Below are 17015 nucleotides of genomic sequence, written 5' to 3'. Positions count from 1 at the left end.
CTGTAATCCATCCTTTTCTCCTGCTGTTATTTCTTTATTGTGGACAGTCCTACATGATACGCAACTTTTCCCATGGCCAGTAACATGCTACCGTTCACCAAAAGAATTTCTGGTTTTGGCAAATTCAGTAAAATATAACTTTTACAAAACGGATTAAGAAAAACATTGGACAGTGGTCTCGATTAAGAAACGACGTACAACGGATACCTGGTGCAGCAGCATGGAAACTGCATGGTTCTCCACGAGAATTTCAAGAACTACAGGAAACTCTGGATGCTAATAAAATCACAAAACTGACATTTCAAGCCAAAAAAATGACATGAACATCTAGTGATGTTTAAAATTAATATGCCTTAGCCACAGCTTTTGAAAAAACATTTGAACAATTCATATTTCTAATCACTTTCCATACTCCCATGACACTTTAGATAAAGAGGGGCGTCCTGTTCTCGGTGTTAAATCCACTTCCACATACATGCCATTTGTGTCTTCTGGTTCTGTGAAGTACAGGAATTCAGGAAGACATGTGGAGTCCCTGTTTTAAGGAAAGGAAAGCCCCGGGAGATTAATCCTAATTCTGCCCTTAGTGCTGCTCTGCCAGTTGCACACAGCATCTCGGGGAATCTTGTCACAGTCATTTAGTTTATTCTTGTAAAATCTGGAAGGATATTAGTAAATGAGGCGAAGGGGTGCAAGACACCAGTGACAAAATCACATACCTTCTCTCCCACTATAAAAGGACATACTGTAAGAACAGAAGAACAGTAACATGAACAGTAACATGAGAGAAGGCCTTTTCGTCCGTCTAGCCTGTTTGGTAGTTAGTAGCTAACTGATTCAAGGATCTCATCCAGACGTTTCTTTAATGAAACCAACATACTGTATCGGCTTCAATCACACTGCTGGGTGGCTTGTTCATGCTCCCACTAGCTTTTGTGTAAAGCAGTGACTCTTATTCTTGCTTTTAAATGCACTTCCACAAAGGCTGAAAGGCCTCCACTCATTTTCAGCCTGGATAGCACATTTGGATTTTACAAGTTAAATGATACCTATACTGTATAAGCTTTTCCATGGAAGTTTAAAAGCGTGTACCGTAGGCCGAGAAGCAAGTCTTTGGTATTTAAATTACAGTACAAAAATACACATGCAAAAAAGGTTTCTTTGGCCCTGCCTAAACCCTAGTTTAACCAGCACAGCAAAACAGAATCATGAACTGAACTTTCTTGCAGACAGTTGTAGTGACAGTGCATGCTGCACAAATCAGGTCTCCAGCAGATAGTTTCCCTTGCTGCCAGATTGGATTACTCTCTCGCCCTGATAATTTATTATGCTTTCAACCAATGCAATAATTCAGGAGCCCTCCTCCCACGCTACATGCTGACAGTCTTAACCTTTCACCCCCCAACCTTCTGATGAGGCTGAAGTGCCCGGTCAATGTTGAATGTCTACAAGGTTAACAACTTTCACTTAGGAGGACATTTTAACCCCTCATCTGTCAGGCAGCCAGCAGGTCCTCAAATCATTCTGTCACCAGAAAGCCCAGCTGTGTAGTACAAATTCCACAACATAGTCTTGCAAACGTCAGCTTTTTAAAAAATTTCCCTCAAACCTTCAAAAAACTTACCGAACATGCCAACATTACATAAACAGAAAAAAACAAAGTATACGTCAACTTTTCTCAAGGAATATGAAACAAGTTCAGAATCAGAGGCAATTATTTCTAGAATTAATTTAAAGTTGTTGTTTTTTTCTAGCAAACAAGGAATACAGTGGTTAAAGCTGGGTTAAAACCTAGCTCGTTTTTGAACGGGTCCCATCAGCTGCAGCTGTTGCTATGAAACTCAAATAAGGCGTGCGGCTTGTGAGCACTGTGACAGAACCGCACGCACACCAACGGAAACGAGTCAGAGACCCAAAGCCATGTGTTTGTTGTTTTTATTTTGGTGATCAGCACTGCGGGCTCGTTCTTACCTTCCACCCGGCCGAGCTGTTGCTGTCGCCTTTATCCTTAAAGTACGGGACACACCTGACCATCCAGTCGTAGATCTGGGACAAGGTGAGCCTCTTGTCCGGCGTGCTCTCTATGGCTTTGGTTATCAGGTCTGCGTACGACAGGTTGCCCCAGGCGTTCCGGCGTGAGGAGGACTTCCTCGGCTGCTGGGACCCCAGGCTGCCGCTGGAGCCGCTTCCAGCCGTGCCCGGGGACTGAGAAGAGAGCGGGGACCCTGCGTTCTCCTGGCCAGTCGCCGCTGCACCTATCGCGTCCACTAAGAGGGCGCTTGGACTGTTTTGGTCTTCCCTTGTCGTGCTGGTGTTGCTCAGGGTGCCATTGGCATTGATGGTCATAGAATTGGCAGTGTCGTCCTCATCGTCCTCTTCCTCCGGGATAATGTCCGTGTCAGTGGCTTCGGGCTTCTCCACATTGGACTGCAGGTCAGGTCGGGGTAAAGGCCAGGTGCAGGACCTTGGCCTCTTCTGTGGCTCGAAATCAGGGTCTATCTCAACGTCCAGCGGGGAAAGAGGGTCAGGGGGAGGTGCTTCTGCCATCTTTTCTTGCTCTCTCGTTAGTCCCTGCCACAAAACGATCACTCAACAAATCACCACAGGATGCCTGTCAAAGTCGCATTCCATGAATGCGTTTCACATATTAGAAGTTGCGTTCACGGGGAAAGTAAACGTAAATTTAAAGCCTAACTAAATGCAAGTTCTAAATAAAAAAAACTCGGTTGTGAATAATAAAAAGAGGCGATTTGTTTTAAAAACTGCAAATTGGATAAAGCAAAATATTTTTTTTCCCAGTAAGTTTCTTCCAGCTTGAGGCGTTCTTCATCACCATACCCACATCCAATGTTAAATCCCATATGCTTAGTGTGGTGTAATTGCAGTACGGCTGCAAACCACAGGTATATCCCAGGATGATCTCGAGTTATTCCGCTAGTTATTCGCTGTGCAATTTAATATTTACAGGCCAGACACTGTAGTTCTCTGGATCCAATGAGTACTACGGCGTATACCACCAAAGAGTCAGTCCTCGTAGTAAAGCAAAGAAGGATCCAACGTCGTACCAATGCGATTTAACTACAAATCGTCTCCGCACCTCAGCACCGTACAGAAAACAAATATGTAATGTACATTTAAAAAATAAATTACAATTGCGTCTGTCTTTGCTGGTCCGTATTTATTCAAAGATCCATTCTTCAGGCTCCAGGTAGACTGCAACGCTGAAAATCGCTTTGGGAAAAAATAACAGTAAAAACCCCAAGATTACTGCCAGCACATTCCTATTCCTCCTACCGCTGCCATCTTGACAATTTCCCCTTCACTCAAGTCCTTTTTAATAACTAGACAGGAGAAGGACACCCGCTTCCCTGACAGTTTTGCATTTAAAAAACGAATATAAAAAAAAATGCAAACATCTCCTCTTCTCGCATTTCGGAGGACGTCAACCACAGCTTCATACACAGATGCGAATTCACAGTGGCAGTACACTGCACCCCCTACCACTTACGTACATCATTATCCTACTCCACATTCCGTCTCCTGACAGCCTGCTGCAAAATCTAACTTATACAGCACAGATAGTGAGACTCAGCCTAACCCCAGCACTAAAAAGACCTGCCCCCTGGATTCCACGGAAGGCATCGCCTTTTAAAGAGACAAGGTGCCAAATGTACAGTACGGGCTGATTACAGAACAAGTTGGGACATGCGCAGATTCTCCACATGCTTCGGTGGTCGCTTGTCTTTCACGGTCAAGTCAACGTGTCACAAGGATTGTTATTTCTTTTTAGATTTTCCAGGCAAGCCTGTAGTTAAGTCTTATGCGTGAATGTCAAAGGAAACAGTTTCAATGCGGGATGTTTCGTGGATGTGACGTTATTTTCATGATGCAGTCATACATGAACATATTTTAGAGACATAAAATACTTCCACTTTTTAAGAGTTTTGCTTATTGAGAGGAAAACAAAGAAATCCAATTTGTTTTTGGTGTTTAGGGTGTAGGATCACTAAAGGATTTAGATTGTTTAAATAACTAATTGTGAATGTACAAGTGCAATGTTGAAAATGTAGTTGCTGTGGCACAGTTCCTTACCAAGACAGATACACTTACAGGAAATCAAAGTGGAAGTGTGGTTAGGGCTCTAGATCGGATGGTTTAGTCGTATCATGGATTGTAATAACCTTGAACACATTCAGATTGCTGCAGCCCATGCTCTGCTCTACAAATGTGTCTTCAGGTTAAAAAATGAAAGTTAAGTAAATGTAAAATTTGTCAAAAGCAAATGAGAATTTGTTCTTAATTGATTCTCCAGAATAGTACGTCGTCACAAATTACAAATGGAGTCTAACTGTGTAAAAAGTAGCATATTCTGTTCATTTTAAGATCATTTTGGAGAGTGTTTCCTAGACAAAAATAGATATACGCATCACAGTGATGGGCAGTGCAAACCAAGCTCACCTCTCACCACATTCTTGACAGATTCAAGTATAGATTCAGATTTCTAATCCTATAAATAATGTAGGTCTGAAGAGGCAACACACCAGTTAGTTGTAAGTAGGAAAAAAGAAAAGGTAAATTAATTAAAAAATTAAAGTCTTTAACCTAGTCAAGGCAGGGCACTCAACTAAATAAAGAAAATCAACAATCACAGATACCAGACAGTGTAACCATTGCAGTACAATGGGAGTTTATCAGAAAAGGGATCAGATAAGTATGTATGCCTAGATTATTTTGTCAAACTTTGATCAAAGCTAGTTGCATATTGTGTTAAATAGTGTCAGAATAAAATGAACCGTGGGTAGTGTCTAAGTCTGGCACAGATGAAATCTGCATGTGTTTAAATTGCATACATGTTCTTATTTTGCCACTTCTGTTTGCTTTTCTGCCTGTCCCTAACAATGCTCCCTTCACCTTCTTCTTGTCTGAGCCTCTTATGATAGTGTCAAATGTGAACTCTGAAATGTCGAGTTTTTGCCTGCGGCCTGTGTGCTACTCCACACGGCTGTCGTATAAGAGGTGAGATGCTTGATGAGATGCATTGAGGTTGCATGTTCCCAGGCATCAAGAAAAAAATGCCCACCTTGCAAATAAATGTTTCCCCTTAACAAAAGCCATTCCAGACTGGCTTGCATAGCAATCTTGAGTTATCGATCAGCAATATATAGACTGTACATCATGATACCGGAGATCAATGCTGAAGCTATCTGCAGTCCATGTGATAAATGTGTCAGTGTAAGACCACACTGAAGAAAAAGAAAGATTTACAGATACATTGGGAATGGGTTTCTAAGCATCAAATGCATTGTGACCTGAAGAAATACATACATAGATAACGTAGCATTAGAGAAAAACATAAGGACCAGGGTTTAAAACCCAATTGTCACAGAAATAGTACCACATAAATACAAACACATGTCAAGACAACACTAATAATAATCGTGGATCAAATGAGGGAAGGTCAAATGAACACAAAGACTGAAGAGTAATTAACGGCACCCAAATCTGGAAAAACAATGTTTGTTCTGGAAACATCGGCAGCTCTGGCTAATGGTGAGCAGGGTTCTTAGTCCACAGTGCCACTGTTTGTGTCATGCAAGGCAGCAGCTGGCCTGCACATGGTCTGCAGAGCTGCAGCCTATTAGTGGCACAGTTTGGCCTTTTGTGTTTCACTGCTCGGCCATGGGCTGGCTTTTCCCCGGATAATACCCTCACGGAACAGGTGCTGGGTAGCCTTGACCCGTCCCTGAGAAAGCATGCCATTTTCAGGAATCCTTCACACAGATCACACAGGGATTGCTGAAACTGGCCACACAGTGGGTTAAGTACTGAACTTCTCTTCGTAGAACAAGGCAAAAACAAAAGTAGCACCGCTTAAGCTTTTCAAAATAAGCAGTCTAGAGCAGTCTTCTTCTGTAAAGACATGTGCTGTTGAAGACGAAAAGCCTACTCCTTTAAGACTGCAAACCGCGCTTGCCCTTCGAGTTTCGCTTGTGGTTGTCAATCCTCGTCATTGCAGACAGGACACGCCCCCTTCAAGCTTGTTTGACTTCCTCAAACACATGACGTCATTCTATTTCTAATCAAAGAGCCCAGAGCGAGATCCTCCGCGACCGAGAGTTGGCTGGCTTGACAGTCCAATCGTGTCAGTGACGCTGTCTCCGTCCCTGCCCCCCCACCTGGTCTGAAACACACCACTGCAACGCTTTTGTTTTTCGTTCGCTCGAAGAGAGAGAAGTTGCTGTCTGTGAAGTGTGAAGCGGATGTGTGCTCGTGTTTTGTGCAACGGAATGCGCCGCTGAATCCTCCAGATAAATTACCGTGGCGTGGGGTTTTGATTTAAGGATGCAGACATAGCAGAACCTCAGAAAGTTACTTTATCGCTATACATTATTTAAATTGTTCCGCTCGCATGGTTATAATGACTTGAATGCGTACTGTATCGACTGCACTAAAACAGCTGTCAGTCATGATAATAATAATAGTAGTAATAAACCCTTATTCGGTATGGATGTCAGACAAAGAGCCCAAAGCACTCCTGAATATTTATCTAAATTTGCATATTTTATATTTCGAGCCCACGTTACCCGTAGACACGTGCTAGTTAATGTTGTTAGGCGACTCAACAGAAGGTGAAGGAAAAGATAGTGTTTCTAGTCCATACTCGACATCGGTCTTTGCTGTTCGTACGGGGAATCGAGTTAAATAGTAAGAAGAAAACGTTCTTTATAATCTCCAGAATTATTTTTTTACACCAGTGTCTTTCTCACTGCAGAAAAAAAAACATCGGCCGCGTTATCCGTTAACAGTTCTAGACTATTTTTATCGATCGACCTTAGTTCTTTGCGTGATTAATTTATGAACGATTTGTTTAAATTTTGCACGAGTGCTTAACACATACAACTAATAATACATACAACGTTACGAAATCCATCACGGAAACAGGGTTTTCATTACCTGGGACATCAGTTTAGGTGCAAAAGAAAAATTTGAAAGGTGACAGAAGTAGTCTCTGTCCGTGTGTAATTAAAGTGCTTTAACTTGTCTCCGGAGTAAATGGCTCTGTCTCCCCATGCCCCCTCAGACAGATATTAAATTTCAAGCTACAGTTCTCGTAGTGATATAACAAATCAACCATGAGGAGAAAGGAGCTTTTCGAGACATGTCAGGGATGAAGTGGTAGAGAAGAACAGATCAGGAGAAGGTGATTTGTCCCTTTGAGTGCAGTGACATGCATCATTATGAACTGGAATATGGACCATTCCTGCAGGGCACTACCTAGAGCAGGCCACCCTTATAATAGTAATATAATTGCTTACACTTTCTGGACACTCTACTCAAAGTGCTCTACAGGTAATGGGGACTCCCCTCCACTACCACCAATGTGCAGCCCCACCTGGATGATGCGACTGCAGCCATAGTGTGCCAGAACGCTCCCCACACATCAGCTATCAGTGGGGAGGAAAAAAGAGAAATGAAGCCAATTCATAGATGGGGAGTATTAGAGGGCCGTGATGGATAAAGGCCAATGGGAAATTTGGCCAGGAGGCCACTCTTCCAAACTGAGAAGGCAGGCAAGCAGACATTTTGTCACAGATGCCACTGTGCTGCCAACAGTGACCTTGAAAGATCTGACTGGGATGGTATCCACTGCTTATACAGTATATCAACAACATCTTGGTCTCAACAGCAAGCTGGCCTATATAGATGTGTGGCAAGTAATAAGCCTTTACTGAAAAAGACTCGTCTTAAATCTAGAATGAAGCAAACAGCAGATTCATGGCAGAATGGGGTGGCAAGGTGGTGAAGTGGTTAGCATTGCTGCCTCACAGTGCTGGGGCCCTGGGCTCATGTCCAGCCCTGGTGTACTACAGTATCTGTGTGGAGTTTGTCTGTTCTTCCCGTATTCATGAGGGTTTTCTCCTGATGCTCTGGTTTCCTCCCACTGTCTAAAGACATACTGGTAGCGTGACTGTCGCGGTTCCGCACGGGCTCATGCCCTCCGCCGCTCCACCCCGCCCGTTTCGTCCCGCAACACCTGGAACGCGAACCCGGGTCCCCGGCGTAACGCAACAGGGAACCAGCCGCCTGAGCTAAAGGAGACCTCCCTCAGCCCAGGCGGCTGAGGTCCCTGCTACTCGCAGGGAAGGCGATGACGTCACCGTGTCCAAACTAGCTCCGCTACAGTAGGTTGATTGCCTTGGAAAATAGTCCCTGGTGTGAGTGTCTGTGCATGTCTGTGTCTATGTGTACCCTTCGATGGACTGGCATCCCACCCAGGGTGTGTTCCCCTTATCCATACAGGGTTGTGGGTGAGCTGGAGCCTGTCCTTGCAAGCAGTGGACACAAGGCAGGATACACCCTGGATGGGGTTCCAGTCCATTGCTGGGCAGACCCAGGAACCAACACAAACGTGCACAGTCTCACAGCAGGGCCAGTATGGCAGTAATCTATCTTTTTATCCCAAAGGATCCCAAAGCACATCATCTGTAGGAGAGGACCCTTTCATCTACCACTGAAGAGCCTGACCCACCAGAAACCCCTTTACACCGCAGATGAGGTAAAGTGAGAAACTAGTTGAATTAAAGAGGAACTTTGTGAAGGCCAGATTGAGCAAGCCAGAGAAATGTAACCAGGACACTGGGGTTAATATCCCTACTCTTACAAACAGTGCCATGGGATCTCTAATGACCAAAGAGTCAGAACCCACAGCTGATTAAGTCCGACCAGTTTGGAAAATTACTATAATTTCTCTGTCTAATAGAATAAAAAGATCTTAAATGAGCAGAGATGGTGACTCATGCTGCTGCAGGTAAATTAAAGATCAGGCATTTTATTGGATATTGACATTTGCTGGAGGGGGAATTCATTCCCATCCTGACTGTGACTATGTTTCTACACGCTTAGAACTCCAAGCCTCAAGGTTAAGGTTGAATAAAATTGAGAACTGGTAAGTGAACAGAAAACTGATAATTTACTAAAAATATGATGTCTTTGCCATGTCTTGCAGAAAGGAGTGTAATACTGAATAGCCAATTTTTCACCACAGAATGTTTATCAAACACAATACATTTAATAATTAGCCAATCTAAGACAGTTTGGAGTTAGAAAGGATGTATCAATTTCAGTGCCAGTGCCCTGTTTCAAGACTGATAAAAGAGTTCTAGAAAAAATATTGATTTCAGACAAGACATAACAGAAGCTGGTGCAGTCAGCTGCCGAGCACGTGACTTCAACACACTCTGTAGTGTGATCATACGATAGGAAATTCTGCAAATTCATTATGTATAGACTCTAAAAATGTCAGCAAGCACATTTTCAGAACTGTATGTGGTATCAATAAGAACCAGTTTGTCAGTCACAAAGGGCAAAGATCAGTTCCACATTGTCAAATGTGAAGTATCCAGCCAGAGGCAGATCCACTAATATATATTTGTGAGATATAATGAAGACACTCAAGACACTATCCACTCAAGGAAGAAACAGACATCCACCCACCATAAGGTTAAAATATAGTGACTTTAATGTAGATATAGAAAATTAGGGGATGAAGAGACCTGGATTTCTTACAATAACTGATTTACAAAATAGACAAATCACAAAACTGCTGCGTGCTAGACCAGAAATGTATACCGATGGAAAAAAGGAAACACAACATTTTCTGGAACGAGAATACTATAGTTATGGCTTATGTACTTCCACAAAAATGTATCAGTTTGTTTTAAGCCCTCTGACCAGCAATACAGCTTGTGCAGTGAGGCATTGCAACTTGCCAATCACACGAAAGCTCATTAGGTGCACTTTTACCCAACGAGGTCCAGGTGGAACAATGCCTGATCAGGTCACCTTTAAAAAGGCCTTAATTCAAAGCTTAGGTCACTGCAAGAAAAAGGCCACACTTAGTTTTCTGTGCATTCTGTAATGCCTCGAATATCACCAGAAGCAAGAGAGGGGACATTGGCATGCTGCAGGCAGGCATGTCATGTGCCAGCGTTGCCAGACACAATGGAGTAAGCCACTCCACTGTGTCCCGACTGCAGAGACCCAGTTGCCCCCGAGTGACCACACCAGAGCAGGACCGACACATCAGACTGGTCCATCTGAGAGATCATTTCAGATCTTCCACCCGTATTGGTGCTGAAACTGCCAGCAGACACAATGCCCGCATCTGTGACAGGACAGTGAGGCTCCGTGCTGCTGGCCTTAGAGCAAGGCGACCTGTCAGAGGCCCTCTGCTCACACCTCCTAGACGTCACACCAAACTGGCTTGGGAGATAGAGGCTGCGATGGACTGGTCAGCAGTGGCATCAGGTCCTCTTCACGGATGAGTCACTCTTCAGCCTGTTCCATGCAGATGGGAGGGCCAGAGTGTGGGGGAGGAGGTATTGTGTTTCTTTTTTCCATCAGTATATTTCTAACTCGAAAAGAATTTTTTAGTACTCTTGGGGCTAGAGCATTACTCAACATATTATTAATAATTTTGTAGACTTTCATCATTTAAAAAAAAATGAGGCTGTGTCTCATCATCACATATTGCATTCCCTTTCACATCTTTGTGGAATATACAGTACAGTACTTGTACAGCTGTATATGCTGTATAAAAACACCTGTGAATCAACCATGCAATTGGAATTCTGAAACATAAAATGATTAGTAAAGAGTAAATGTTCTGGCATTAACAAAATACAATGCATACCAGTACACAGACACAATTAGAAAGATGTCAAAGTTATCAATTTTCACAGTGAGTGCAAAATATCATGGCTCAGTTGTCCCCAATGATAACTTTGATAACATTCTGTAAAAGGTTGTTTGTGTCTTCAGTACTGATGGTATTTCTGCTCTGTTGATTTTGTTTTGAAATTGGAATTATCTCTTTTTAGGGCAACATTACTATGAAGTTTTGTAGAACTTGTCAGCCTGTTAATGTGTAGAGTGGGAAAGAATATTTTTCTCTCATCCTGTATTCTGTGTTCCTGGTCTTAACATATTAAGCATCCGCAAACGTTGTGCAATATATACCCTTACAAACAGAGTGTCTGACAATAAACGTTTTTTTTTCCTAACGGGGAAAAGAATGAAATCCTATTATGATTTGCATGAGACATGATTTTGTCATTCATTCTTGGTTTTAGAACATTACAAAAATCACATCTGTATTTGGAGAGCTGCAAAGAAAATTCAAGTAACAGAGCTACAAAATCTGAAATGTGTTATGATTCTGATATAAGGACAACTGCACATTCTACTGAAACCCGTGAGATACACAATCCATATTTCTTTCATCCATCTATCCCTTTTCTAACTGCTTTATCCAATAGAGGGCCACAGGGAAGCCAAAGTCTATCCTGGCAAACACTTGGGGCAGAGCAGGGAACACTCTGGACGGGACGCCAGTCCATCGCAGGGCAGACACGGATATGCACACACTCACACCAGAGCCAGATTTCCCACAGGCCAATTCATCTACCTGTATGTCTTTGGATTGTGGGAGGAAATTGGAGCACCGGGAGGAAACCAGTGTGAGCGTGGGGAGAACATACAAACTCCACACAGATAGTACCCCAGGTCTAGAATCGAACCCAGGGCTGCAAGACAGCAATGCTAACAACCAAACAACTGCACCAGCTGCCGCCCTCCTTACCTCATCCCTGTCTCTGAACTGTGCAGTTCAAGCTGCTTAACCTGTTTGTGTGTGTAATTATGAGAGACTGAAGAAAACTGCTAGAGCTCTTGTCCCCTTTCTTGCACACATCATTAGCTCCTGAGCACAAATGACAAAAGGTGTGACAGAACACACATATATGGTAAAAAATGTGTACCTGCAAGTTTTCTTTGGCAAAGGTAATATTAGTGCTCATAAAATACCAAGCCCACAGCTTCATTAGTGTCAATTGCACAGCAATGCCAGAGCTAAGTGAACAAACAATGGAAAATGATCTAGGAATGTTGTGATATTAAGCCTCTAAAGAAGTCAGGGCCTATTGGTAACTTGCCACAGAGAGGAAGCCTGACCCAGCCCCAGAAGACAACATGTTCTGACCTACTGTAGGAAGGACGATCTGAGCTTTCACCTCTGCACAGCAACACCTGAGAGATTAGAGTGCAAATGCAACTGGGCATCAGAGATGATTTTTGTGTGTTTTCCGTTTCTCTCTTGATGATGGAACGTCATTTAATATTTCAACATGAATATGCTCATCCCCGTACAGTAGGAGTCACTACTTCAGTCTGAGGTCAACGTCATGTAGTATAGAGACTTTATCACTAGCTCTTCACCCAGCTTAGCATTAGATAACATCTCTGGTCTGGGAGCTACTTTACTCATGGAGCCCTGAGTTCTGGGTGTTGTAGTTGGAAAAAAATGACGCACTTTTCACATCCTGATCACTTGCAAAGAGTTAACTGGCCTGAATGTGCCCTTTGATTAATGCAACATGTCGCTACCTTGGTCATAAAAATGTTTATAAGGTGTGAAGGGATGCCATTGCACCATGACAAAAATATAGAGAATAAGCATTAGTTTGTTCCATCTGAAGATTATTGTGAAACTAGGGATGTGTTTCTATAGTATTTTAGAATACTTATCTTATTAAACTAAAGGGGGTCGCTTACTATTGTACATGGTTGTATTCGTGAGCATTGTGTAATTTTTTAGAAAGGCCAGGCATTCCAGCACAATCCTGTGACGGTCAGTAACTGACCATGAGCATGAGGCTGCTGTGTGCCTGAGAGATGGGCTCAGCTGTCTCGTCTGAACGTGATGCAAACACTCAGACGTGGACGCACTCTGGTCTTTTAAGCCATCTATCTGACAGTGTTGTGTTTCATTTTGTTTTTTTTATTTAACTAACATCACTCTTCATTTCAAAGTGACTGAGCAGACAGTTAATTCCTGATCACCTAATACAGCAGAGGTTTGGTCGCCAGTCACACTCCAATGACTCTCAAAGTGACCTGGCCTGGACAAACCGACGGAGATCAGTGAGCAGGATTCAGTCCTGCCCTGGACAACCTGACGGAGATCAGTGAGCAGGTGAGATCAGTGAGCAGGACTCGGTCCTACCCTGGACAACCTGACGGAGATCAGTGAGCAGGTGAGATCAGTGAGCAGGACTCGGTCCTACCCTGGACAACCTGACAGATCAGTGAGCAGGTGAGATCAGTGAGCAGGACTCGGTCCTACCCTGGACAACCTGACAGATCAGTGAGCAGGTGAGATCAGTGAGCAGGACTTGGTCCTGCCCTGGACAACCCGACAGCGATCAGTGAGCAGAACTCGGTCCTGCCCTGGCCAACCTGATGGAGATCAGTGAGCAGGTGAGATCAGTGAGCAGGACTTGGTCCTGCCCTGGACAACCCGACAGATCAGTGAGCAGGACTTGGTTCTGCCCTGGACAACCCGACAGTGATCAGTGAGCAGGACTCAGTCCTGCCCTGGACAACCTGACGGAGATCAGTGAGCAGGTGAGATCAGTGAGCAGGACTCAGTCCTGCCCTGGACAACCTGACGGAGATCAGTGAGCAGGTGAGATCAGTGAGCAGGACTCAGTCCTGCCCTGGACAACCTGACGGAGATCAGTGAGCAGGTGAGATCAGTGAGCAGGACTCAGTCCTGCCCTGGACAACCTGACGGAGATCAGTGAGCAGGTGAGATCAGTGAGCAGGACTCAGTCCTGCCCTGGACAACCTGACGGAGATCAGTGAGCAGGTGAGATCAGTGAGCAGGACTCAGTCCTGCCCTGGACAACCTGACGGAGATCAGTGAGCAGGTGAGATCAGTGAGCAGGACTTGGTCCTGCCCTGGACAACCCGACAGATCAGTGAGCAGGACTTGGTTCTGCCCTGGACAACCCGACAGTGATCAGTGAGCAGGACTCAGTCCTGCCCTGGACAACCTGACGGAGATCAGTGAGCAGGTGAGATCAGTGAGCAGGACTCAGTCCTGCCCTGGACAACCTGACGGAGATCAGTGAGCAGGTGAGATCAGTGAGCAGGACTCAGTCCTGCCCTGGACAACCTGACGGAGATCAGTGAGCAGGTGAGATCAGTGAGCAGGACTCAGTCCTGCCCTGGACAACCTGACGGAGATCAGTGAGCAGGTGAGATCAGTGAGCAGGACTCAGTCCTGCCCTGGACAACCTGACGGAGATCAGTGAGCAGGTGAGATCAGTGAGCAGGACTCAGTCCTGCCCTGGACAACCTGACGGAGATCAGTGAGCAGGTGAGATCAGTGAGCAGGACTCAGTCCTGCCCTGTCTTCCAATGGTTTTATTTTGCTCACGCCAGACCTTTACTTGGCATTCCCTTCCGTGGCACACTGTTCTCTGTGCCTGGGCATGAAGGGAGCTATGTCAACGACATGGCCACTAGAGGCCGCCAAGGAAGACATGAAAAGATTTTTTTCATGGCTGGTAGATCTGAGAGATGGTGGCTACAATGGCTGTGTAGTTTGGGGTTGTGTTTGAGCCCAGTACAATAAAAATCAGGAGCCCTCTTGGACTGGTCTTGCTTAGTGTGTTCATCTTTGAAGTTTCCCAGTGGCTTCTCATCTGTACATAGGCCTTCCCATAACTTGTATCAATTTTTAAACTATCGATGTTGCTGATTACATTATACCACAATGCACCTCACTGTTGGCAGATGAACTGACCAGGAAAAAAAATCAAATACACTAATATAAGGATCTGTTTCCACAGTAAAAAGCAAAATGCCCAGCTCAGATTTTCATATTGCCTTTTTGTATCTCAGGTATGAGCAAAATGCATTGGTGACTGTTTGCCTGATTTAATCAATGAATACAGAAGTCGCTTGGCTCTGCTGAATTGTGTTGAACTTTGGCAGAGTCCTGTGAATTTTCCTCCTCAGCCCATGCAGTGACTTTTGCAGCTTACAAAATTGCAAGTAAATCTGTAACTACACTGCAATAGATGTTTATAAAAACAGCTTGATTGCCTGCTCCTCTGGCATTTGGGAATGTTGCTTTTGAGTTTGATGTAAGAGTCTACTGTATAAAGGATTATTCAGTATAGGTATGTCCTCCAAAGTTCAATATCAAGTAAAATGAAATAAGGACCAAAAGCTTAGTACAACTGAATCATTTTTTTCTGTATGTTTGGCACATGATGACCAATTTGTAATTAAGAATAATATCAGTAAGACTGTACACATTAGAGAAAGGTATTTGGAGGCATACTGTATTTTTTTATATGCTAAGTGAAAATTGAAGCCCGAACCCGGCCCGTACCCGAGACCCTGAGACCCGGCCCGACCAAGCCCGAATGGTACTGCCAAATTTGAAACCCGAACCCTCTCTTTTCCTCTCAGAGCGAGTAGACAGTAGACACACCTGCACACACGGAGACGGATTTTCGCAGACTTTACAATGCTTTGCTTGGGTGCTATGCGCTTGAGTTGATAGAAAAATGCAGTGCGCTGAGAAAAACTGAATCATTGAAATGAAAATGAAAAAACATTTGAAAGCTGGGACCGTCTGATGACTGCAATAGGCCTACTAAAAAAGCTAACGCTATAAGCAAAATGAATATGCGCGCAGGCATGACAGGTTTAGCTACTGTACCTTCGCAAGTCGCAAGTCAAAATAGCATTGCAAGCCCTACACTGTACTGACCAGTGAGCTTTTTATCTGTTACCACGGGGTCATGTTTCCATAACGAAGCCGTTCCCGACTCATTTGGCATTTTGAATAGTTCTCCGTTTGTGAGTTTTCGTTTTATTTAATCCTTTGCGAACAGTTAACTACAGTAAGTACTGTAGGCTCTGTTACACACAGGAGAGAGAGAGCGAGCGAGCGCGCAAAATGAGTTACGAATTTCTTCTAATAAAAATAAATTTAAAACATAAAATAATAATCATTAATCTTCACTTGTTAGAAAACAAACCCCAACCTGGCCCGAGCCAAGAAGGTGTACGTGAAAAACCGACCCGAACCTACCTGGGTAATGTACTAAGCTTTTGACATGACATTACCCATCTTTGATTCCCTGAATACAGAAGAACAGCTCAGCATGCCTTTCATTTCCTACCACACCTGTTCCGTCTGAGAGATGTGCTCACTGGTAAATTCATTATGGCCTTTTATAAATGCACAGTATATTGATTTCTTGCAACAGATCAGTGTTTCGCGAACGCATAATTTGCCCTGTCAGTGCAGTAGTACAAACAGTAAAATATAAGAGGTAGGACAGTATTGTGATTTAATTTATACTCAACAGACACTCAAAGAAGAAAAGCCGCAACTCCACTCCTTCAGAAGTAAGGCAAGGCTGTCTGGTTTAGCCTCTAAAATTAAAACAGGTAAATTACACAAATGATTGTTGAGTACCGAGAATTCCCCTGGTTTCTGTGTAACTGGTTCCTGGAATGACGCCGCTGATGAAGCCACATCAGGTAATATTTGCATCCCTCTCTCTTTGTCATGGTGACCAGCCATGCACTTGACATTCCAGAGAAGACGTCATCAGTTCAAGGCACCAGCTGTTTCAGAGAGTGTCATCTTCGCTGCTCTTTCATGTGTACAAAACAGAATGTACACAAGAATATTGTAGTCAGAAAAAAAGCAGAGGTTAACCACAGGTTGAAAAAGAGAGAGCAGGAACGTTCTTTGCTTAGCTGTGAAAGGGTTTTCAGGGTGGACTGAACCTCTGCAGATCAATAAAATGATAACAGAAAGCAGCACAACTCTCATCTTTTCGGAAAAGTGTCCTTCACGTATTCACAAATTCGATATAATATTGTCCGAGAGGCACACTAGTTTGTTACTCTTTTAAAACGTGTCAAGATATCTAAAAATTAAAATTCCTGACTCTCCCCGGTGAATTTGTTTTTTATGTAAACCCAAAGCAAGGATTTGCATTGATTTTGCAACACATGCAGCATACAGTATCTACAGTATTAGAACTGAAGATATTCCCCAGTCTGTAGTAGTTTTTCCGGGTATGAGTGCTGTCTACAGGAGCTGGAAAGTGAAGGTCAAAGGTCCATTGGTAAACTGGGGG

General features: G+C 43.8%; 1 protein-coding gene across 1 annotated transcript in view; it reads right to left on the bottom strand.

Annotated features, from left to right (window-relative positions):
• foxo3b (forkhead box O3b) overlaps nucleotides 1–3586 on the bottom strand; it is a 79076-nt gene extending 75490 nt beyond the window's left edge. Inside the window, exon 1 of the mRNA XM_088625771.1 lies at nucleotides 1972–3586. Coding sequence (XP_088481897.1) covers nucleotides 1972–2547 — 576 coding nt within the window. The 5' untranslated portion in view covers nucleotides 2548–3586. The remainder of the gene's footprint in view (nucleotides 1–1971) is intronic.
• Nucleotides 3587–17015: the final 13429 nt, after the last annotated feature.

This window comes from Lepisosteus platostomus, chromosome 3, assembly GCF_059453375.1.
Source record: "Lepisosteus platostomus isolate fLepPlt1 chromosome 3, fLepPlt1.hap1, whole genome shotgun sequence".
NCBI lineage: Eukaryota > Metazoa > Chordata > Actinopteri > Semionotiformes > Lepisosteidae > Lepisosteus > Lepisosteus platostomus.
The sequence above is the reverse complement of the archived record's forward strand: the minus strand, read 5'-3'. Positions and strand labels throughout refer to the sequence as shown.